The sequence below is a fragment of the Pongo pygmaeus genome, chromosome 21 (assembly GCF_028885625.2).
Source record: "Pongo pygmaeus isolate AG05252 chromosome 21, NHGRI_mPonPyg2-v2.0_pri, whole genome shotgun sequence".
In the NCBI taxonomy this organism is placed as follows: Eukaryota; Metazoa; Chordata; class Mammalia; order Primates; family Hominidae; genus Pongo; species Pongo pygmaeus.
This window is the reverse complement of record NC_072394.2, coordinates 66,315,706-66,339,643: the sequence shown is the minus strand read 5'-3', so window position 1 is coordinate 66,339,643 and position 23,938 is coordinate 66,315,706. Positions and strand designations below refer to the sequence as shown.

Genomic DNA, 23,938 nt, shown 5'->3' with positions numbered 1-23,938 from the left:
TGGGTTTTTTTTTTCCCCTGAGACAGAGTCTCACTCTGTCGCCCAGGCTGGAATGCAGTGGTACGATCTTGGCTCACTGCAACCCCTGTTTCCGGGGTTCAGGCGATTCTCCTGTCTCAGCCTCCCAAGTAGCTGGGATTACAGGTGTGTACCACCACGCCTGGCTAATTTTTTTATTTTGGGTAGAGATGAGGTTTCACCACGTTGGCCAGGCTGGTCTTGAACTCCTGACCTCAAGTGATCTGCCCACCTCAGCCACCCAAAGTACTGGGATTACAGGCGTGAGCCACTGCACCCAGCCTCACCTGCTGGCTTTACCTGCTGGGTGCCGTTCTGGGTGCTCACCACCATGAACCAAACAGAAAATGTGTGATCTCGAGACCAGCTTGTCCCCATCAGTGCTCAGACCTGCGCAGCCTCTGCCATTTCTTTTTTTTTTTTTTTAATTTTGACGGCGTCTTGCTCTGTCGCCCAGGCTGGAGTGCAGTGACACAATCCCCACTCACGCCTCTCGGGTTCAAGTGATTCTCTGGTCTCAGCCTCCTGAGTAGCTGGGATTACGGGCTCGAGCCACCACACCCAGCTAATTTTTGTATTTTTAGTAAAGACGAGGTTTCACTATGTTGGCCAGGCTGATCTCAAACTTCTGACCTCAGGTGATTCACCCACCTCGGCCTCCCAAAGTGCTGGGATTATAGGCATGAGCCACCGCACCTGGCCTTTTTGTTTTTTGAATCAGAGTCTCGCTCTGTCATCCAGGCTGGAGTGCAGTGGTGTGATCTTGGCTCACTGCAACCTCTGCCTCCCAGGTTCAGGCGGTTCTCCTACCCCAACTTCTACAGGCATGTACCACCATGTCCAGCTAATTTTTGTATTTTTTTTAGTAGAGGTGGGGTTTCACCATGTTGGCCGGGCTGGTCTCGAACTCCTGACCTCAAGTGACCCTCCCACCTCAGCCTCCCAAAGTGCTGAGATTATAGGCATGAGCCACCGCACCCGGTGCCTCTGCCATTTCTGAATTCAATTAGAAAAGTGTAACAGGTCAGCAAAGCGCTGTCAGGAAAATAGTGCCCTGCAGGTTGTGCCCTCCGGGATCCTGATTCTATTCTCTCCTCCCTTCACTTCACCAGGGGCGACCTGACGGAAGATAACATGGAGACAGAAAATGCAGCGGCGGCAGCTGCCGCGGCCTTCACAGCCTCCTCCCAGCTCAAGGAAGCCGTGTTAGGTAGGAAGCCGTGCTAGGTGGGAAGTCTGCCTTCTTGCTGCAGCTGGGACAGGACAGTCCTGCACTCAAAATGAGGAACAGCCAGAGATATACAAGGTCTTTGTTCGGGCTGATTCCCAAGCTGTGTGCCCTTAGGAGTGAGAGGGCCCCAGGGCCCCCAGGTGGGGTCTGCCATGTGTCTGTAATGACAGCCCTTTCTCTGCCCATGACTAATAGGACTAATAGGAGAGCAAAGTTACTTGGCCCCAAGTTTGCAGCTCTCTCCTGTTTTTGATTTTGTTTTCTCCTCACTGTTTCAGTGCTCTCGTTCTGCCTGTGTCTGTTTATTATAACGATCAGTGAATGGTAGTAAAAAAAGGTTTTGTTTTTTGAGACAGGGTCTTGTTCTGTTGCCCAGGCTAGAGTACAGTGGCACAGTCACCGTTCACCATAGCCTTGACCTCCCAGGCTCGGATGATCCTCCTACCTCAGCCTCCTGAGTAGCTGGGACTACAGGCATGTGCCACCAACCCAGCTAATTAAAAAAAAATTTTTTTTTTCAAGAAATAGGGTCCCACTGTTGCCCAGGCTGGTCTCGAACTCCTGGCCTCATGTGATCCTCCAGCCTCAGCCTCCCAAAGTGTTGGGATTACAGGTGTGAGCCACTGAGCCTGGCCAGTAAAAATTCTGTTTTTTTTTTTTTGAGACGGAGTCTCACTCTGTCGCCCAGGCTAGAGTGTGATGACATGATCTCAGCTCACTGCAACCTCTGCCCCGCAAGTTGAAGCACTTCTCCTGCCTCAGCCTCCCAAGTAGCTGAGATTACAAGCGCATGCCACCATGCCCAGCTAATTTTTGTATTTTTAGTAGAGATGGGGTTTTGCCATGTTGGGCCAGGCTGGTGTCAAACTCCTGACCTCAGGTGATCCACCCACCTGGGCCTCCCAAAGTGCTGGGATTACAGGTGTGAGCCACCTCGCCTGGCCCAGTAAAAATTCTTTTTTTTTCTTTTTTTGAGAGGGAGTCTTGCTCTGTCACCCAGGCTGGAGTGCGGTGGCACAATCTCAACTCACTGCAACCTCCACCTCCCAGGTTCACGCCATTCTCCTGCCTCAGCCTCCCAAGTAGCTGGGACTACAGGTGCCTGCCACCACGCCTGGCTAATTTTTGTATTTTTAGTAGAGACGAGGTTTCACTGTATTGGCCAGGATGGTCTCGATCTCTTGACTTCGTGATCCACCCGCCTCGGCCTCCCAAAGTGCTGGAATTACAAAAATTCTTTATAACACTCTTAATATTTTTCTTTTGCCCAAGATTAAAGGCCCTAGAACCTTTAAAACCTTAGGTTTCCCTAGAATTGTTTCAATTAAAGTTTGATTTCATTTTCCTAAGTGGCTCTTCAGTTGAACCATAGTTTAATGGAATTCTGTTAATGTAACGATATTTAAATCTATTTAGTGAGTTTAACCCTGAAACTCTAACGGCACTGATGGGCGTGCCCTGCCCACCATGGCTGTAGCTCAGGCTTACTGGATTTTAATTTTTGGTTTCCACGTTGGTAGCTATTTTCTGCATTTTCAGGAAATGCTTTGAAGAGGTTGTAACTGATTTTCTGCTTTTACCCTTCCCTGTCAATGTGCCTGTGAGAAGTGAAGATGGCTGAAGAGGGGGAGAACCTGGAGGCTGAGATTGTGTACCCCATCACCTGTGGGGACAGCAGAGCCAACCTCATCTGGAGGAAGTTTGTGTGTCCCGGCATCAACGTGAAATGTGTTCAGGTGAGCACAGGCTGCGTTCAGGGCCCAGGAGAGAGGCCTCATGGCGTCTGTGACTGCTGTGCAGTGCAGCTGTGCCGAGTGCATCCTGAGGCAGGGTCTCCAGGGCTGGGGAGAGTGAAGGAGGTGCGGGAAGAACCTTCAGGAAGAGGAATTCGCTGTGGCCACAGCGCACTGTAGCAGGGAGGCTGGGAGGCCCTCGTGCCGTGTGGAGGAGGCTGCCCCTCCTGGACAAGGAGCTTTACTCAGCAGATCCAGTGAGAGCTGCTCCAAAAAGTCTGCCTCCTTGGTAAGGATTAGGATGAGTGGGAAAGGTCTTCTCTTTCTGACAACACTGATAGGTCAGGTGCCCAGGCTCACCTGTGCTGGAACAGCCGAAAATGTCAGTGAAGACATTTCCATAAAACATCTTACAGATGCTGCCTCACACGGGCTAAGAAAGAGGAAGTGCTGAGGCCTGGGGACCTAATAGTGACAGAATTGAGAGGCAGATGGGGTGTCATGCCCAGCTTTTGCCCTGAGAGCCTTGGCCTGAGCTTGGTTTTCCCAGCCTTGCAAGGCTGGAGATCAGAAGACAAAGCCCAGGGCTTCCTCGAGGTGTGTGTGCTGGGTGGGGACTGTCCCCTCCAAAGCTGGCACCTCCGAGGGTGAATCCACCACGTACTCCCATACCTCCTGTTCCCAGCGCAGGGAAGGAGACACCCCCTTGAGGACTCATAGGTGGCCTGGATGGTCTGAAAGGCTCAAGCTGAGAGTGTGGTTATCAGTGGCTGGTAGTTCCCCCAGGAATCTGACAGAAACAAACAAACAATACTTTTTGGAAGAATTCACCTTTATCTCAGGTTTCAAGTAATTTCCACAGAACCCTGGACACACAAGAAGCAGTGCTCCTGGAGCAGAAGCCACAGGCCGCAGAGTCGGCCCTGCAGCAGCCTTGGCTGTTGGGGTTTTAAGGCTTAGAAGATAAAATTGTTATATTTAATAATTTATTTTAAGAAATAAAAGGGGCCGGGCACCGTGACTTAACACCTGCAATCCTGACACTTTGGGAGGCCGAGGCAGGAGGATTGCTTGAGCCCAGGAGTTCAAGAGCAGCCTGGGTAACATACTGAGACCCCAGTTTCTTCTTAAAAAAAAAAAAAAAAAAAAAGAGAGCATGAGTAAAGCACAAGTAGATTCTGCAGAAACACGACTAGAGATAGGATTGAAATTCAACACTTAGTGGATAGGTCTTTAGCAGATTAGCCATAGCTGAAGAGAGAATTAGGACTGATAAATAGAAATAAAGCGATTTATTCAGGAAGCACGAGAGTCGAACACATCTATTTGAGTTCTGGAAGGAGGAGAGAGAGTCTGAGAACTTTCATAACTGAGAAAGAGTGGTCCACAGTGCGAGGGCCCTGACTGACCCCAGCCTGGATGAAGACCCCACTGCCTGCATCTAGGGTGGCTTTTAGCATCCAAATAAATAAATAGTGATAGTCATGGGTCAGCACTCGAGTAGAATAAAATCCATGAGTCTATATACCTGTCTTCATATATTTCATGTTATTTATTTATGTTAAATAAATGCATAGAGAGAAGTAAAGCGTGGGAGGAATGATGGGGTCAGAATCATGAGCAGGTGCTCAGACTCGTTTCAGAGCATCCATGTAAACCACGCAGCCATTGCAGACGTAAGTTGTAGCTGTGGTGGGAAAGCTGGCAGGTGCCTTCTTAACCCAGCGATCCATCTTTACATCATCAGGCTCGGGACAGACCTCCCCCTTAAGCCTTCTGATGCAGTGAGCAGGAGCTCTGTGGTGTTCTTCCAACAGTTCATAGCCTGACTCTACTCATGAGAAAACAGCAGACACACATGGAGAGACAGCCTACGTAATACCTGACCCACAAGCTCCAAAAATGTCAAGGCGAAGAAAAACACAGACAGGCTGAGAAGCTGCTCCGTCTTTTTTTGAGACAGAGTCTTCCTCTGTCGCCCAGACTGGAGTGCAATGGTGCGATCTCGGCTCACCGCAACCTCTGCTTCCTGGGTTCAAGTGATTCTCTTGCCTCAGCCTCCTGAGTAGCTGTAACTACAGGCATCCACCACCATGCTCAGCTAATTTTTGTATTTTTAGTAGAGATGGAGTTTCGGTATGTTGGCCAGGCTGAGCCCGAACTCCTGACCTCAGGTGACCCGCCTGCCTCGGCCTCCCAAAGTGCTGGGATTACAGGCGTGAGCCACTGCGCCCGGCCTGCTGCAGTCTTAATGGGGACAAAAGCCGAAGAGCAAGGCAGGTGCATGCTCCACAGTATTGGGCTAGATCCTGCGTCAGAAAAAAATGCAGGCTGGGCATGGTGACTCACGCCTGTAATCCCAGCACTTTGGGAGGCCGAGGCGGGTGAATCACCTGAGGTCAGGAGTTCGAGACCAGCCCAGCCAACATGGTGAAACCCCATCTCTACGAAAAATACAAAAAAATTGGCCAGGCATGGTGGCATGTGCCTATACTCTCAGCTACTCGGGAGGCTGAGGCAAGAGAATCTCTCGAACCCCGAAGGTGGAGGTTGCAGTGAGCCGAAGATTGCACCACTGCACTCCAGCCTGGGCGACAGAGTGAGACTCCATCTCAAAAAAAAAAAAATTTTTTTTGCAATAAAGGCTATCATTGGAACAATTCATGAATTTGAATATGGACAATGGATTAGAGAATAATGTATGAATGATAATTTCCTGATGTGAGTCGTTCTGTGGTTGCATAAGAGAACCTTGTTCTTAGGAAATATACGCAGGTGTTGAGGGCCCAGGGGCCCGATGTCCCTGCTTCACTCTCAGCAGCTGCACACGCACAGGTCTAGGCGGGGGCAAGGGAGCAAGGGGGCAGACGGGAGCAGGCAGTGAGTCCGGAACGCACATGGGAGAGCTCCCTGGACTATCCTGGCAATTACCCTGTGAGTTTGAAATTGTATGAGAATTAGAAGTTGGAAACACGAAAGAAATGTACCATAGGTGACATCATAATGAAATTCCAGAATGATGGGGACAGAGAAGATCCTCAGTCTAGCCAGGAAGAGAGACGGATCGCTCAGGAGCAAGAATCCCGCCAGCCGTGAGCTCCTGAAAGCAGTGCAGGAGCAGAGGTGGCAGTGCCAGAGCCTCACTGTGTGGCGAGTGACGACACCATGAGATCGTCTTTAAAATTATGCTGGAAGAAAGACGTGTTCAGAAAAAGACACGAGTTTGCCACCAGCAAATCATGACTGAAGGATGTTCTGAATATGCATTGCAGGCGGAGATAAGAGGCCTCCAGATGGAAGTGTTGTGGTGTGAGAAGGTGTGAAGAGTCAGGGGGAAATGTGGGTAATCCGACCAGTCCTCTCTATTGAGCATCGATAGAGATGCCCTAGGAGGACCTCAGAGATGAGAGCAGGGCCACGTGGCTGTGGTCTGGAGGGTCAGGAGCAGGCCATGTTAGCTCTGGAGGGTCAGGAGCGGGCCGTGTTAGCTCTGGAGGGTCGGGAGTGGGCTGTGTTAGCTCTGGGCTCTGGCAGCTCTGGTAAGCGTGACATGCTCAAGTGCCGAGCCACTCAGGAGAATACAGCATGTAGCTTCCTAGCTGGGAGAGGAAAACCTGGGGTGAGAAGAGTAACAAAGGTGAAAGCAAGAAAGGAAAGAGGCAGGCCTAGGAGGGGCGGGGAGGTGAGGCTGACTGAGCCCAGAGCTCTAGGTAGGATCAGGCCCTTTGGGTGCAGTTGAGTTTGCTAGGTGTGAGCCACGTTGGGTAGAAGTGATGGCCGGAAGCAGCCTCAGTCACAGCCAGTGTAGCCTTCCTGCCAGGCTCTGACAGTGGCCAGAGAATCTTCTGGATTCCACCTGCTGGACTTCTGTCGGATCTCCCTGATCAGCTGCATGAGGGAGAGCCAGAGACTGGCTGGGCTCAGTGTTCCCGTCTGTGGCACAGGGGTCGTGAGAGGGTGGGCTCAGGGATTGGGAGCATCGCCTCCTTCAGCAAGCTAGACCTGGGCACGGCCCGGGGGTGGAGGCGGCCCCCGTACTCGGGCCTCCTGGGTCCAGCTGCTGAGACCTCGTGACTCCTCCATCCCCAGCCTGCTTGTTTTCTAAGTAAATGCAGTTTTATTTCCACTTTTTGGTTTCAATAATTGCTTGTGTAACAAGATTGAACAGGATATTTTACCTTCTCAGGTTCTCTGAGCTCCCACATGGGTGAAATTAGCAAGCAGGAGGGTTCCCCCAGCTTAGAAACAGGTGTGTGTGTGTGTGTGTGTGTGTGTGTGTGTGTGTGTGTGTGTGTCAGAGTGAGAGCAGGTGCCGGTGTTTTCTGCACGGGACAAGGTGGTGTCAGGAGGGACCTGAGGAAGGCGGCGTTCACAGCTGCACCCATGTGCTGGCGTCTGTTGCCATCTGTGATGTAACATATGCAATAACGTGTATTTATAAAAATACGTTGCACAGAAGCAGTTTGCTTAGTCTACCTGGAGGAAGAGAAGGCCACACACCTTCTACCTGTGTGGTCAGCCCAGCCCTGTCTAGCCCCAGGCACATAGCAGCTTGGCCCCCTCAGGGCTGTAGGAGACGCCACTCCCCACTGCAGCCACCGTGCCTGTGGGTCATGTCCTTGCTTTACCTGAATGCTCCGCAGGAGACCTGCACTGGTCAGAGCCGTGCCGTGGCGCTCTTCCTGCCTTGCGCCCCTGACTCAGGGTCGGGTAGGAGATGGGGGTGTCCCGGCCAAGCTTGACCCAGGTGACTGTGTCCCCCACAGTACGACGAGCATGTGATCAGCCCGAAGGAGTTTGTGCACCTGGCCGGGAAGTCCACCCTGAAGGACTGGAAGAGAGCCATCCGCATGAACGGCATCATGCTCAGGTGGGCGCTGGCGCAGGGTCAGCCTCCCTGCTGGAAGGGGCCCTGGCAGCTCTTGCTTTCTTGTGGGGTTTTGGGATTTTGAAGATGAGGCGTATTTTAGATGTGGTGAGTGCTGACAACCTCCTGGGTGGCTGCACCTGCTCACACCCAAAACTGTAAACCCGTCTCCCTCACTCCTGCCAACAGGGACACTATCAGATTTTTAGAATTGTCTTGTCAGTCATTTTAATTTCCACCAATTCTTTACCTGAAGGCACCTGTAGCTGTTTCACCATTGTAAAATAAAGGGTTGGCTGGGCACGTGGCTCACACCTGTAATCCCAACACTTTAGGAGGCTGAGGCAGGAAGATCACTTGACGCCAAGAGTTTGAGACCAGCCTGGGCAAAATAATGAGACCTCATCTCTACTAAAAATAAAAAAAAAATTATCTGGATTTGGTGGTATATGCCTGTGGTCCCAGCTACTCGAGAGGCTAAGGTGGAAGGATCACTGGAGCCTGGAAGTCAAGGCTGCAGTGAGCTGTGATTGTGCCATTGCAATCCAGCTTGGGTTACAGAGTGAGACTCTGTCTCAAAAAAAAAAAACAAGAATAAAAGGGAAAAGAAAAGGGTCTGTTCCAATTATGCATTCTGAAAATAAAAAATAAAAGAAAGGTATAATCTGGTATTTGTGCATCAGATTTTGGCCTTTTATGTTATTCTTTATTTCTGTCCTTTCTTTCACCTTTTTTTTTTGAGATGGAGTCTTGCTCTGTTGCCCAGGCTGGAGTGCAGTGGCATGATCTTGGCTCACTGCGAACTCTGCCTCCTGGGTTCAAGCGATTCTCTTCCTCAGCCTCCCCAGTAGCTGGGTTTACAGGTGCTTGCCACCACACCCGGCTAATTTTTGTATTTTTAGTAGAGACTAGATTTCGCCATATTGGCCAGGCTGGTTTTGAACACTTGACCTCAGGTGATCCACCTGCCTCAGCCTCCCAAAGTGCTGGGATTCCAGGCATGAGCCACCGTGCCCGGCCTTCACTTTATCTGTGAATCATAAGCCTCAGTCTCGGTCTTTGTGGGCCTGGCCTCTACCTTGCTTCCCAAGGAGGGCCTCTGCTTTGTGCTGGAGTCAGAGTTGGAGACCTCACGAGTGACTAGCCCTGGGTCCTTTCCCATGGCTCAGGTCCTTTCCCTGTCCAGCTGAACTGGCCTCTGATTTTCTGGAACATGGCTGGTGGCACAGCTGTGGGGACCACTGGCCAGGTAGGCAAGTCCTGAGCTGACCACAGAAGCATCAGCCTGTGTGTGCCTGAGGTCAGTGCTGCCCAAAGATTGAATGAGGCTGGAGCCTCTGACCCTCGTTTCATGGGTCGAGGCAGGCTCGTTGAGACACACAGGACTGAGACCCTGGACCTCCGGAGAGGCAGAAGAGAGGGCCCTGGGAGGGCGGGTCTCAGCAGTTTGGGCCGTACGAAGCCTTCCTGGTAAAGATGAGGATAAGCGGCAGCCATGGCCGTTGGTGCTGTCCTGCGCCCTCATCCCTCTCCTTTGCTGTCTCTGTGCATTTAGAAGGAGGAAGGTTCTCCTGGAAGTGATTTCCCACCTTCCTCTGCTTCAGAATGAGTCACGCATGCTGCAGGTGGACTGGGCCCACTTTTGTTAACTGTGGGTCACTCCCTTGGGGCTGGGGCAGTGGGACGTCCCAGAAAGGCCCAGCCCCACAGATTCTGACGGGCACCTCCAGGACACCCACTGGCCAGTGCTCGCCCCCTTCCTGGGGACAGTGCCGTGGCGTGGGCCTGGGCCGGCTGCTTCAGCAGCAGGGTCCTGCACGCCAAGCTTGCGCTAAGAGGGAAGCAGAGCCCACCCTGCCCTGTGGAGCTGCCAGCGCCTCTGCTAGGACTGCCCCACACAGGTGGACGGCCCAAGTCAGGGTGGGTGGGCCAGGTGCCTTCGGCTCTGGGGCCAACCTGGATGCCCCATGCCACCGTCTGTCACAGGAAGATCATGGACTCCGGGGAACTGGACTTCTACCAGCACGACAAGGTCTGCTCCAACACCTGCCGCAGCACAAAGATTGACCTCTCAGGAGCCCGTGTGTCCCTGAGCAGCCCCACGTCAGCCGAGTACATTCCCCTCACGCCCGCCGCAGCCGACGGTAGGTGCACAGGGCTGCTCGTCCTGACCCAGCCCCACACTGGCCATGGCCACAGAGGGTGACATGCCCCTGGGTGGCCTCCCTGGCCCCAGGCGTTTGCTCACGCCAGGACTGCCTGCCTGCCTGGGGCCCTGAGTTGTCTGGGATCAGCCTCCTCCTTCCTCACAGAGGAGATCTGGCAGAATTGCTGCTTTCATTGACAAGGAAGATTGAAGCACTTTTCTTTTGAAGCCATTTTCGTTGTAATATAATAACTCACGTGTGGGGAAGGGTATAGCGAGTAACAGAGAGTGCCTGGGCACCCACCCGGCCCCCTCCCTCCCAACCCCACAGCCCAGCCCCAAATCTTCTCCTGCTTCCTCCTGACCTGGCGGTTTATGGAACTGCTTATACTCCAGCCTTCCGTGCTGGGTGCCTCGCTGCAGGCGTTCCTGCCACTTGGGTTTTTGGGTGACGGTTTAGATACTCTTCCATGTTGGTGTCTATAGCTCTAAATTGTGGAAAGGTTGTTCCCTAGAATTCTTTCCAGCTTTATGAATAGAGAAATTTTTCTTAAAACTAAAGTTAGGCTGGGTGTGGTGGCTCACGCCTGTAACCCCAGCACTTTGGGAGGCCGAGGCGGGTGGATCACTTGAGGCCAGGAGTTCGAGACCAGCCTGGCCAACAGGGTGAAACCCTGTCTCTATTAAAAGTAGAGAAGTTAGCCGGGTGTGGTGGTGCATGCCTGTAATCCTAGCTACTCAGGAGGCTGAGGCAGGAGAATCGCTTGAACCCAGGAGGCGGAGGTTGCAGTGAGCTGAGATTGCTCCACTGCCCTCCAGCCTGGGCGACAGTGTGAGATTCCATCTCAAAACAAACAAACAAAAAAACTGAAGTTAAAGTGAAGTTAGGTCCTGGGCTCCCTGGTCACATCTCTGGGTGGTCTTTGATGTGTTTCCAGCAATGCCACATGCATTGTCCCTAAGCTGCCACTCCGCATTGCTGGCCAGATTGTGTTCCTGTGTGCCCAGGGACGTCCTTGTTGTTGGCCCAGGTGGGACCCAGTTGAGTCCTGTCCTGTTCCGCTGGGTAGGAGAGTGAGGCCAGGGCAGTAGGGAGGCCTCACCCTTCTCCTGGGCCCCCTTCCACGTCTGGAGGCCTCACCCTTCTCCTGGGCCCCTTCCACGTCCTGCCAGGGCAGCCTGGCAAGTTCAGTGCTGAGTCCTGAGAAGCCCAGGACACTTGGGCTGCTGTGGTCAGAGGGGCCGGGTAGAGCCCAACCTCCTGTCTGTCCTCCCCAGGGCCTCCCCAGCAGCTCCACCGTGTTAGTGTTGGCTCTGCCTGACCGCCTGCCAGGGAAGGAACTGAGCCTTCCACACCTTGTAGTCAGTGCCTCACAGCTAGGCTGAGGCTCAGCTCTTCTGAAGATGATTTGGGTTCTTTAACCTGAAATCTCTAAGAACCATTAACTTGACAACTGTGCAGTTAGTAAAAGATGGTGTATCAGCCCAAACTAGGAAAAACTACTCATTCACACCCCAAATAATTCCAGATGTATGAGTAATATTCACCACTGCCATGTCTTTGATGAATGTGGAAAAGGCCAGCATTACCAAAACATTACATTCACGCCCCAAATAATTCCAGATGTATGATATGAGTAATATTCACCACTGCCATGTCTTTGATGAATGTGGAAAAGGCCAGTATTACCAAAACATTAAACTGCTTCCAGGTTGTTGTTGTTGTTGTTGTTTTTTTGGGACGGAATCTTGCTCTGTCACCCAGGCTGGAGTGCAGTGTCCTGATCTTGGCTCACTGCAACCTCCGCCTTCTGGGTTCTAGCGATTCTCCTGCCTCAGCCTCCCAAGTAGCTGGGATTACAGGTGCACGCCGCCACACCCGGTTGACTTTGTATTTTAGTAGAGATGGGGTTTTGCCATATTGCCCAGGCTGTTCTCGAACTCCTGACCTTAGGTGATTCACCCGCCTCAGCCTCCCAAAGTGCCTGGATTACAGGTGTGAGCCACCACATCCGGCCCTGGGTTTGTTTTTTAAGCCAGATCTGTGTATAAAGTCTCTATCAGCAACGCCCGAAATGGCCAAATATGAACGACACGCCCAGTCGTGTTCTGCAGGCACGAGAGAGGGACCCACAGGAAGAGCCAGGACGGTTTCTGTCTCTCAAAGCCCCACTTGTTCTGGTGTAGAAAAATGGAAACATGATAGATACTGAGATTTATGATGACTTCAATGAAGCATCACTTGAAGAGGCGAGGTGAGGGCGAGCCCCACGGGCGACAGACGCAGCCGCAGAGCTCTCGGTGGGAAAACAAGTCAAGCAGAAGGATCACCTTGTCTCACTCCTGACGGTCCAGTCGAAAGTGCTTGTTGAGTACAATCGTAAATGGATAAGAAGAGTGAAGTGTTGAGGATTTGCTGAAACTGGGTGACGGGTTCAAGGGATTTGTTTTTGTGTTGTTTCTCCTTTGTATGTTTGACAACGTCTGTGATTAAAAATAGCCATAAAATATAAGGCAGGTACGCTTTGGCTGTACTAGTGTGTATCCTGTGTTTGCCAGTTTTGTGAAAACAGATGGAAAGGTTCAGAAGGTGGTGTGAGGAGGGCGGACAGGGTATGTGGGGTGTGGGACTGTGGTCCAAACAGCACTCACCCAAGGTTCCCTTTTGGCTGCAGTGAATGGGTCTCCTGCGACCATCACCATAGAGACCTGTGAAGACCCTGGCGACTGGACCGCGGCCATTGGAGGTATGAGGTTCCTCCTTGTGGGCTTCTCACAAGCCCTGGTGGGGTGGTGGGGTCTCTGCCCACCTCGGGCCACGCAGGGGCTCCAGGAATCCAGGTGGGGCCAGTGGGGTCTTTGTGGAGAAAGGTCTGGCTCCAGCAGCATTGTCTTGGGCGCTCTGAGGCTGACCTGCTAGATTTCGGCACGGTGGATGTGTCTAGGCAGCGCAAGCCCAGCTCGGTGCCAGGCGCTGCCGGCTCTGGCATGGTGTCTTCGTGGCTGTGGTGGCTGCCCCATGTAGCAGCACTTTCCCTGCCCGCCGAACCCACTCCTTTCCTCACAGATGACACATTTACCTTCTGGCGGGGGCTGAAGGACGCCGGCCTGCTGGACGAGGTCATCCAGGAGTTCCACCAGGAGCTGGTGGAGACCATGAGAGGCCTGCAGCAACGGGTCCAGGACCCTCCCCTGCAGCTTCGAGGTGAGGAGCTGCATCTTCCCTCTTGCCGGCTCCTCAGCCCAGGAGTGTCTGCAGGAGGTGAGGCCACCGGCCCTCCTGCCCCTAGGCCCTTCTGTGCTGCTGGGTTGGAGGCTGAATCTAGGCTTGGGACTCCTGCTATGCTGAGGCTGAACTTGGTGGGAGGATCGCCTTGATGTATCTCAGTCTTCTCCCTCTGAACTGGGCTCCTGGCTGGCTGGGTTCCTGAGGAGCAGCCTCAGCGGTGGTGTTCTGACTCTCTAGTTAGGGCCCAGGCTCTCACCGAGTGTCCGCGTGGCTCTCTGGGAAGGGCTTGGGCTCTCACTGAGTGTCCGCGTTACCCTTTAAGATGCTGTACTCCTCAACAACATCGTGCAGAACTTCGGCATGCTGGACCTGGTGAAGAAGGTGCTGGCCAGCCACAAGTGCCAGATGGACCGCTCGCGGGAGCAGTACGCCCGGGACCTGGCAGGTACGCTGAGACCACCCCCGCCCCCTCCCCTGGGTGGTAGGCTGAGGACCTGGGAGCCCATGGGTTCACCCCCTGGCTGTGCATCCACATGCACTTCCTGGATTCACAGCCACCACGGCGAGCTTCTCCCCACAGCCGTTGTGTGAGGAAAACAACCTGAAGCTTAAATGATGTAGTCAGACCTCTCCATTGCACTAAGCTTACATTTACCGACATTTCTGTGATGAACCAAGTAGTTTTTTTTTTTTTTTTGAGACGGAGTCTCGCACTGTCGCCCAGGCTGGAGTGCAGTGGTGCGATCTCGGCTCACTGCAAGCTCCGCCTCCTGGCTTCACGCCATTCTCCTGCCTCAGCCTCCTAAGTAGCTGGGACTACGGGTGCCCGCCACCATGCGCGGCTAATTTTTTTTGTATTTTTAGTAGAGACAGGGTTTCACCATGTTAGCCAGGATGGTCTTGATCTCCTTACCTCATGATCCACCCGCCTCAGCCTCCCAAAGTGCTGGGATTACAGGCGTGAGCCACCGCGCCCGGCCTGAACCAAGTAGTTATTTAAGAGAAAATGACAGAGGCCAGGCGCGGTGGCTCACGCCTGTTATCCCAGCACTTTGGGAGGCCGAGGCTGGCAGATCACTTCAGGCTAGGAGTTTGAGACCAGCCTGGCCAACATGGTGAAACCCCGTCTCTGCTGAAAAAAACAAACTTAACTGGGCATGGTGGTGCGCGCCTGTAATCCCAGCTACTCGGGAGGCTGGCAGGCAATTGCTTGAGCCCGGGAGGTGGAAGTTGCAGTGAGCCGAGATCACACCACTGTACTCCAGTCTGGGCGACAGAGCCAGACCCTGTCTCAAAAAAAAACAATGACAGAGAATGGGAAGGGCTGGTCCTGACCCGCTCAGAGCTCAAGCCCCTGATATTGGTGCGTTTCCTGCACGCTCCTCTTGGGGTCTATGCTTACTGTGTGTTCACTGTGTGTGTTCAGTGTGTGTGTGTTCAGTGTGTGTGTGTTCAGTGTGTGTGTATTCACTGTGTGTGTGCACTGTGTGTGTTCACTGTGTGTTCAATGTGTGTGTATTCAGTGTGTGTGTGTGCACTGTGTGTGTTCGCTGTGCGTGTTCACTGTCTTCAGTGTGTGTGTATTCAGTGTGTGTGTTCACTGTGTTTGTATTCACTGAGTGTGTGTTCACTGTATGTTCAGTCTGTTCACTGTGTGTGTTCAGTGTGTGTTCATTGTGTGTTCACTGTGTGTGTGTTCACTGTGTGTATTCATTGTGTGTTCACTGTGTGTGTTCAGTGTGTGTTCATTGTGTGTTCACTGTGTGTGTGTTCACTGTGTGTATTCATTGTGTGTTCACTGTGTGTTCATTGTGTTTGTGTTCACTGTGTTCACTCTGTGTTCACTGTGTGTGTTCACTCTGTGTTCACTGTGTGTGTTCACTCTGTGTTCACTGTGTGTGTTCACTCTGTGTGTGTGTTCATTGTGTGTTCACTGTGTTCACTCTGTTCACTGTATGTGTTCACTGTGTGTGTTCACTGTGCGTGTATTCAGTGTGTGTGTGCACTGTGTGTTCACTGTGTGTTCACTGCGTGTTCAGTGTGTATTGTGTGTGTGTTCACTGTGTGTTCATTGTGTTTGTGTTCACTGTGTTCACTCTGTGTTCACTGTGTGTGTTCACTCTGTGTGTATGTCCATTGTGTGTTCACTATGTGTTCACTGTGTGTGTGTTCACTCTGTGTTCACTGTGTGTTCACTGTGTGTATGTTCACTGTGTGTGTGTTCACTGTGTGTGTGTTCATTATGTGTGTGTTCATTGTGTGTGTGTTCACTCTGTGTGTGTGTGCATGTTTATGTTTAAACACATATGCCATATGTGCTGCTTTTCCTCCTCTTGATCTTAATATGTCACAAGAGCAGCTTTCCACGTTGGGTGTGTTAAAGCTCATGCGGGGGTCTGAGACGGCATTTCCATACTTGCACGCAGGCCCTGGGTCAGTGCAGGAGGGTCTGAGACAGGCCCTGGGTCAGTGCGGGAGGGCCTGAGACGGCATTGCCACGCTTGCACACAGGCCCTGGGTCAGTGCGGGGGCGTCTGGGACAGGCCCTGGGTCAGTGCAGGAGGGTCTGAGATGGGATTGCCACGCTTGCACACAGGCCCTGGGTCAGTGCGGGGGCGTCTGGGACAGGTCCTGGGTCAGTGCGGGAGGGTCTGAGACGGGATTGCCACGCTTGCACACAGGCCCTGGGTCAGTGCGGGGGGGTCTGGGACAGGCCCTGGGTCAGTGCGGGAGGGTCTGAGACGGGATTGCCACGCTTGCACACAGGCCCTGGGTCAGTGCGGGGGGGTCTGGGACAGGCCCTGGGTCAGTGCGGGAGGGTCTGAGATGGGATTGCCACGCTTGCACACAGGCCCTGGGTCAGTGCGGGGGTTTCTGAGACAGGCCCTGGGTCAGTGCGGGAGGGTCTGAGACAGGCCCTGGGTCAGTGCGGGGGGGTCTGAGACGGCATTGCCACGCTTGCACGCAGGCCCTGGGTCAGTGCGGGGGGGTCTGAGACGGCATTGCCACGCTTGCACGCAGGCCCTGGGTCAGTGCGGGGGGGTCTGAGACGGCATTGCCACGCTTGCACGCAGGCCCTGGGTCAGTGCGGGGGGGTCTGAGACGGCATTGCCACGCTTGCACGCAGGCCCTGGGTCAGTGCGGGGGTGTCTGCGACAGGCCCTGGGTCAGTGCGGGAGGGTCTGAGACGGGATTGCCACGCTTGCACACAGGCCCTGGGTCAGTGCGGGGGGGTCTGTGACAGGCCCTGGGTCAGTGCGGGAGGGTCTGAGACAGGCCCTGGGTCAGTGTGGGAGGGTCTGAGACGGGATTGCCATGCTTGTACGCAGGCCTTGGGTCAGTGCGGGAGGGTCTGAGACAGCATTGCCACATTTGCACACAGGCCCCGGGTCAGTGCAGACCCTGGGTCAGCACAGGCTGGTATCTACCCCGAGGGCCATCTTGGGCCCCGCCTCCCACAGACCTCACCTTTGGTGGCCATGTGGTCATCTGGGTTTGTGGCATCAGGTGAGCAGACCTGGGTTGCCACTGACCCAGGGGCCACCCAGATGGTGTGGCGTGTCTGCCCCCGTCCCCTGCATGCTGCCATCCATGCCCCCGTCCCCCATGTGATGCCATCTGTCCCTCCCTGCAGCCCTGGAGCAGCAGTGTGATGAGCATCGTCGCCGAGCCAAGGAGCTGAAGCATAAGTCCCAGCACCTCAGCAACGTGCTCATGACGCTGACGCCGGTCTCCCTGCCACCGCCTGTGAAGCGGCCCCGGCTTGCACGTGCCACATCAGGACCCGCCGCCATGGCCTCGCAGGTGCTCACCCAGTCTGCCCAGCTGGCGCTCAGCCCGGGCGTGCCCGTCCCCCAGCTGACCAGCGTGCCCCTTGGTAAAGTGGTGTCCACCCTGCCCTCCACCGTCCTGGGCAAGGGTTCCCTTCAGGCCCCCCCCGCCAGCTCCCCGGCCTCCCCGCTGCTCGGGGGATACACAGTCTTGGCCTCCTCTGGCTCTACCTACCCCAGCACAGTGGAGATCCACCCGGACGCATCCAGCCTCACGGTCCTGAGCACGGCCGCCGTGCAGGACGGTAGCACGGTGTTCAAGGTGGTCAGCCCGCTGCAGCTGCTCACGTTACCTGGCCTGGGCCCCACCCTGCAGAATGTGGCCCAGGCCTCGCCTGGCTCCAGCACAATTGTGACAGTGCCTGCAGGGGCTGCCCCTGGGCCCGAGGAGCACACGGCCACCATTGAGGTGGCTGCCGTGGCAGAGGACCACGAGCGGAAGTAGCCGACGGGAGGGCGAGGCCCCTGGGATGGACAGGGCTGGCTGCCTCTCAGCCGCGGCAGCAGGGAGTGGGCAGAGGCCGCAGGGCTGGCTCGGGCAGGTGGGTCACGTGGGCTGCAGAACCAAAGAGAGGAATCGCCAAAACAAATCACGAGAAGAGAGAAGGGGACAGAACAGCGAGAGCAACCTGGAAAATCGGTCTTCAGGTCCCACGTTTCCTCCTCCTTTTTTCTTGGGAAATATATTTTTCCATCTGTTGCTTATTAATACTGTTTACACATTGGGCCTTGATCAGGAGCCAGGTGGGCGGGGGCTGGGGAAGCCTGGGTGCAGCAGAGGCAGAGGAAGCAGAGCCAGGTGCCGAGCGCGACCCTGCAGGTGCTGGACGCGGTGCAGCAGGTCACGAGGCCCCCGTGTCTGCACCCAGCCAGGTCCCTGGGGACGTTACTAACTCATGACTTGGGAGCTGAGCCCAAGTGTGAAACCTCTGGATCCTATGGATTTGGTTTCTTCCCACAGTTTTCTGTAGGTTTAGTGTGGCTGGCGCCCCGTTCTCCTCCTGTGTGGGAACATGCACCCGGAGCTTGGGGTGCAGATCCCGGTGGGTGCCTGCCTCCCCCGCCCCCAGCCGGTGCTCAGGTGGCCCAGGGGCCGCACAGACGAGGCGTGGTCCAGGCATTGTTGCACATGTACTGAGGGTGTTTTTAAGTGAATTGCTTAGTAGGCTTCTAGGAAGAGTCAGATTTATAGCATTTTCAACCAAAATAATGCTGAGTGCCTGGGCTTCCCGAGTTAGCTCTTTGGGTGGCCCCTGAGCCCCTGTGAGTGCACCTGACCGGGTGCGGAGGTCCTGGGCAGCCTCTCCCTGAGCCGGCCCCTCCCAGGGGTCTGAGATCCGTGAGGCGTGTCCCTAGGGCTTCAGTCTTGGGGCAGGGGCATAAACAGAACCAGTCACTATGGAGGTCGAGGATTCCCGTGGGGGCCCTTCAGCTTGGGCTGCTTGGCCACAGAACAGCCCTTGGCTCCCTGGCCCCCGGCCCCCATGCAGCCCCTGGGCTGGCCCTCGGTGGTCTCTGTCCAAGGGAGAGCCCCTGGGTGTTCAGGAGGCTGCCCAGGGTGGGCTGGTCAGGGCAGCTGCCGAAGGTGGAGCCCAGAGCCTGTCTGGAAGGGCTGTCCGTGGCTGTCCCGAGACCTGGCCTTGGACTCACAAGGAAGACCAGGCTGAGGCCCCTCCAGGCTAGGGCCCTGGGGCAGGCATCTCAGGGAGCAGCCAGCCCAGGCCTCCTGCCGTCTCCAGCAGGGCATGTCCCAGGAGAACCCTGAGGGCCAGATGCCCCTGGACGCTCCTGCTGATTCTGTCGGCAGTTGAAGGCCCGTCTGAGGCCCCGCAATGCGAGGGTCCCGTGTCCCACTTCACTGCTCCGAAGGGAACTGGCTGGCTGTCCGTCCAGCGAGCAGCCCAGACCCCACCTCTGCGCCATTGTCAACAGGGCCCTGTCCTGGCTGCCCTCACCCATGTCAAGCTACTGAGGCTGTGTCTTGTTTGTTTTCTCTGTTACATTTTTGTTTGCTGTTGTCACAGTCAGCTGGTTTCGGCGTGATGTTGACCTTTTGATGTACATACTCCGTTTTAAACTCACTTCCACTCTAGTTGAGTTCTGCAGCATGCAGCGGTATGACCCTACGGGGGTCAGGAGGGCCCTGTAACCCCCACCCACCAGCTCAGAACCTGTCACTAATACAGCTGCCTGTGACCCTGGGACCCGCAACCTTCCAGCTGCTTCCCTTTTTCAAAGTCACGAGTGCGTCTGCCTTGACAGCCCTCGTCAACAGAACTTCCAGTGGGTTGTGGGTTCATTTTCTTTCTTTTTAAGAACAAGGTTGGGACCTTTTCTGCCCCTGCCCCTTAGCTATTGAGGCATTGGGAGAGGAAGTTAATTTCAGAGCCATACAAAAATAAGCCACAACCAGCTTCAGAATTAATTCCCAATCCCCCATTCCACCAGGGCTGGGAGCCCATTCCCAGTGCTTCCCAAGGCCCTTGGGGACGTCTACCGCCAACCCAGCTGCTTCTGGCAGGGGCTCCAAGCCCCAGCCTGGGGAAGGGCCCTGGAGAAGCCCTCATCCTCTTGGGAACCACACTGCAGTGGGTGGGGAAGGTTGTCGTCAGCACCGCCCCCGGCTCCTCCAGGTCCTGCTGGCTCCTCAGGGGCAGGGTTCCCTGGACCTCCCAGTTCTGCTGGCCTCGGGGCCAGCCAGTACTCAGAGAGGAGGACCTTCTCAACCACGTACAGAACACGGGTTTTCATGGCTGCCTTTGGTTTGGTTTTCTGAGAAGATAGGATTGGATTGGATTTTGCAGAGGGTGAGAACTTCTCTGTGCCTGCTCAGAGGCGCCCTAGGGAAGGGCCATGTTTGAGTTTTGCTTTGTATGTTGTTTTGCAAGTATCTGCCTGGTACTTTGATTTAAAATAAAAACAATTTTCATAGTTTGAGTGTCTATCTCTTGGAATGAAGTGTGGAGAAAAATCAAGTCTATAAACACGCCCAACGCAAACAGCGCTGGCTGCCACCCCCGCCCCGGCCCACTCACACCCACATGCTTCGTTCTTCCAAGTGTGGCCTGGGGGCTTCAGGACTCTTCCAGGGTGTCCCGAGGTCAAAGCTGTTTTCATCACAGCAGGTGCCCTGTGCCCTTCTCCTTCTCTCACCAGCATGCATCGGAGTTTTCAAGAGGCCTGGTGGGAGGATCATGGCCGTTTTAGTCATAAATGCTACTGTAACAAAATACCACAGGCTGGGGGGCTTGCAAGCAACAGAGATTCATTTATGCAGTTCTGCACGCTGGCAAGTCGGAGATTAAGAGCATCAGCTGATTTGGTGCCTGGTGAGGGTTTTGAATCAGCCGATTTGGTGCCTGGTGAGGGTTTTGAAGGTGTCCTGCAAATCGCTGGAGGACAATAGTAAGAACAGCCTGGGCCCCACCTTGACCCGAGGCTGGCGTCGGAGGCACCCTCGCTCCCAGGTAAGGAGAGCTCTCAGTGGCACAGGGGCCTGCGCCCGCCAGTCAGGAGCTCAACAGACTCACACCCAGGGGGGCCCCTTCCTCCCCTCTCCCAGGGTTCAGTCTCAGAGCCTTCTCGTCACCAACGCTGTTCCCCTCCCTGCTGCCATTGTCCACCCAAGGCCATAGGAACCTGCACACCAGCCACAGGCCAGCCTCCCAGACTCACGGCCGAGCAAGAGGCAGACATAGAAGTCCATGCTGCGTGGTCACTGGGTGCAGTAGCTCACGCCTGTAATCCCAGCACTTTGGGAGGCTGAGGCGGGTGGATCACCTGAGGTCAGGAGCTTGAGACCAGCCTGGCCAACATGGTGAAACCCCATCTCTACTAAAAATACAAAATTAGCTGGGCGTGGTGGCAGGTGCCTGTAATCCCAGCTACTTGGGAGACTGAGGCAGGAGAATCGCTTGAACCCAGGAGGTGGAGGTTGCGGTGAGCCGAGATTGCACCATTGCACTCCAGCCTGGGCGACCAGAGCGAAATTCTGTCTCAAAAAAAAAAGTCCCTGCTGCGTGGTTCCACTTACGAAAGTTGGACACTTCCCTCAAGGCAGAATGGCGTCGAAAGCCGGGTCACTGGGTGCCCTCCGGGACGGTGGCTGGAGGGGCACAGGGCGCTGTTCCAAGAGTCCACTCTGAAACCTGCCCTTCTGCCATGGCTGCTCTTCCACGCCTGTGCCCTGCTGCACCCCAGAGCTGAAAAACGCACAGGCATGTCCTTCCAGCACACATTGGCACGGGACCACCCTCTCCACAGGTCATCTGCCAGCTCCTCAGATTCCATGTGTACGAGACAGAGCTCCTGCTTCATATTCCCTCCCATGCTCTGTCCCCATCGCGCCCCGTCGGGGAGGGGAGCACCAACACCTGCCCACAGGCTCAGCCCACCTTCCTGCAACCTCACATCCACGATGCATTCCCTTCTTGTGAGGCCAGGCCCCCTCCATCTCTCTCAGGTCGATGTAACTACCCGGTTCCCACCTCTGGCCCTTCCTACCCTCCTGCTACCCATTCTCTACACTGTGACCCCTCCCATTTGCTGACACGCCCGGAGCACCCCCATCATTCCCTCTGCCCCGGAGGGGGCTGTACCCCTCAATATCCCACCATGATACCTCCTCCTCCTGATACTTGATGGGGTTTCAGAGGCCACAAGATACAAACCGACAAGGGGTCATGTCTTGTACCCACAGAGTGTCCCCAGGGGCCAGTGCAGCACTGGCCCTCCTCAGCTGAAGACACAGGAGTGGGGAATGGGCTGTGGCCTGTCCAGCCCAGGGCACTCCAGAGGGCAGAGTGCCCACAGAGGGTGGAGTGCTTTGTGACATGCCACTGTTGGGATGGGCCACAGTGTACCATTCAGTGACTGAGGGACATCTTGGTTGCTTCCAAGGTTTGGCAATTATGAGTAAAGCTGCTGTTAAAAACCCTCGTGCAAGTTTTTGTGTGGACCTAAGCTTTCAACTCATTTGGGTAAATACCAAGGGGCGAAACTGCTAGATTGTGTGGTAAGAATGTATTTAGTTTTGTAAGAAACTACTAAAGTGTCTTCTGCCAGTGGCGGCACCATCTCGCATTCCCACCCGCAATGACTGAGGTTCCTGTTGTTCCACGTCCTCACCTGTAATGACTGAGGTTCCTGTTGTTCCACGTCCTCACCTGTAATGACTGAGGTTTCTGTTGTTCCACGTCCTCACCTGTAATGACTGAGGTTCCTGTTGTTCCACGTCCTCACCAGCAATGACTGAGGTTCCTGATGTTCCACGTCCTCACCAGCATTTGGTGTTGTCAGTGTTTTGGGTTTGGGACATTCTTTATTTTTATTTTTATTTTTTTCAAGATGGAGTCTCACTCCATCTCCCAGGCTGGAGTGCAGTGGCACCATCTTGGCTCATTGCAACTTCTGATCCCCAGGTTCAAGTGATTCTCCTGTCTCATCCTCCCGAGTAGCTGGGATTACGGGCGCATGCCACCACACCTGGCTAATTTTTGTATTTTTAGTAGAGACGGGATTTCGCCATGTTGGCCAGGCTGGTTTTGAACTTCTGATCACAGGTGATCCACCTGCCTCGGCCTCCCAAAATGCTGGGATTACAGATGTGAGCCACCACGCCTGGCCCGGCTAATTTTTTAAAAAAATGTTCATGGAGGCCGGTCGTGGTGGCTCACGCCTGTAATCCCAGCACTTTGGGAGGCCGAGGTGGGCAGATCATGAGGTCAGGAGATTGAGACCATCCTGGCTAACATGGTGAAACCCCGTCTCTACTAAAAATACAAAAAAGTTAGCCAGGCATGGTGGCAGGTGCCTGTAGTCCCAGCTACTGGGGAGGCTGAGGCAGGAGAATGGTGTGAACCCAGGAAGTGGAGCTTGCAGTGAGCCGAGATCTGGGTGACAGAGTGAGACTCCATCTCAGAAATAAATAAAATAAAATAAAATAAAATTTTGCCTGTGATTCTTAGTCTTTTAATAGGATAGTTGAATCCCTTTACGTTTAGTGTAACTAGTGATCTATTTGGAGTCATGCCTTTCAATAAGTTGTTCTATAGCCTGAAGTATTTGTGAGGAATTGTCTTAACTTGCATTTTCTTCCAGGTTGGACCTTTCTTTCCTTTTTCTTCCTACAGTGTGGATGACTCTTGACTCTCCTGTGCCGTGTGGTGATTTTAAAACATGTCCACAAGTTCTATGTCACTCACAACAGTTGGGCGTCTACTTTCCCTCCTCCTGATTTTGGGCTGACCTTAGTGACTTACTTTTAATCACTTGAACATGGCAGAAGTCACACGGGGTGACCTCAGAGGTTATACTGGAAAAAGACAGTAGAGCTTTCACCTCATTTGTTCCCCCAACACTCCCCCAACCCCTGCCCCCTTTCTGTCTCCGAATATGCCCATTTTGGAGACTGAGCTGCCATGTTGGAGAAGTAGAGTTAGATGTTCAAGGTGCCCTGTGGTTCCAGCCCCCAGCCCTTTGAGCGTGGCATCTGAGCTCAGGTGCCAGATATGGAGCGGGGAGGCTCAGATGACTCCAGCTGCAGAACTTGAGTCTTCTGGCTGAGGCTCCTGACGTCGTGAGACCGGTTGATCCTGTTGTGTCCTGTCTGAATTTTTGGCGTACGGAACTTGTGAGCATCATAAATGGTTGTTTTACGCCACTGAGTTTTGGGGTCATTTGTTACACAACCACGTTAACTGGGACAAACTGTGCCAATGCTCAGCTTCTTTTTCTCTGAGCCACAGATGAACACTGGCATCTGGACCCTGTCCACTGCTTAGTGGCCTGGGGAGCTGGACCTGGGGAGGAGAGGCCCCATCTGACAGTGTCCTCTCTGTTGGAATGGACAGGCTGCTCCTGTGCATTGAATGGGATTTTCGCCA

At 54.2% G+C, this 23,938-nt stretch overlaps 1 protein-coding gene and 1 long non-coding RNA gene across 4 annotated transcripts in view; one reads left to right on the top strand and one right to left on the bottom strand.

Annotated features, from left to right (window-relative positions):
• The window catches only part of GMEB2 (glucocorticoid modulatory element binding protein 2), a 42,865-nt gene extending 22,877 nt beyond the window's left edge, over window positions 1-19,988 (top strand). Inside the window, exons 3-10 of one of the 3 annotated variants that reach the window (XM_054467472.2) lie at window positions 1,131-1,228; window positions 2,858-2,985; window positions 7,749-7,852; window positions 9,836-9,993; window positions 12,671-12,742; window positions 13,063-13,200; window positions 13,547-13,669; window positions 16,859-19,988. In XM_054467472.2, the coding sequence (XP_054323447.1) occupies window positions 1,131-1,228; window positions 2,858-2,985; window positions 7,749-7,852; window positions 9,836-9,993; window positions 12,671-12,742; window positions 13,063-13,200; window positions 13,547-13,669; window positions 16,859-17,499 (1,462 nt within the window). In that variant the 3' untranslated portion in view covers window positions 17,500-19,988. Of the gene's footprint in view, window positions 1-1,130; window positions 1,229-2,857; window positions 2,986-7,748; window positions 7,853-9,835; window positions 9,994-12,670; window positions 12,743-13,062; window positions 13,258-13,546; window positions 13,670-16,858 lie in introns of those variants that run through there. The other 2 variants (XM_054467470.2, XM_054467473.2) reach the window with 2 other exon arrangements.
• On the bottom strand, window positions 19,298-21,256 carry LOC134738916 (uncharacterized). Its single transcript, XR_010125198.1, has 2 exons — window positions 21,088-21,256; window positions 19,298-20,234 (listed from the first exon to the last, which is right to left on the bottom strand). It is a non-coding gene; the product is annotated as an uncharacterized LOC134738916 (long non-coding RNA).
• Between the last annotated feature and the right edge of the window lie 2,682 nt (window positions 21,257-23,938).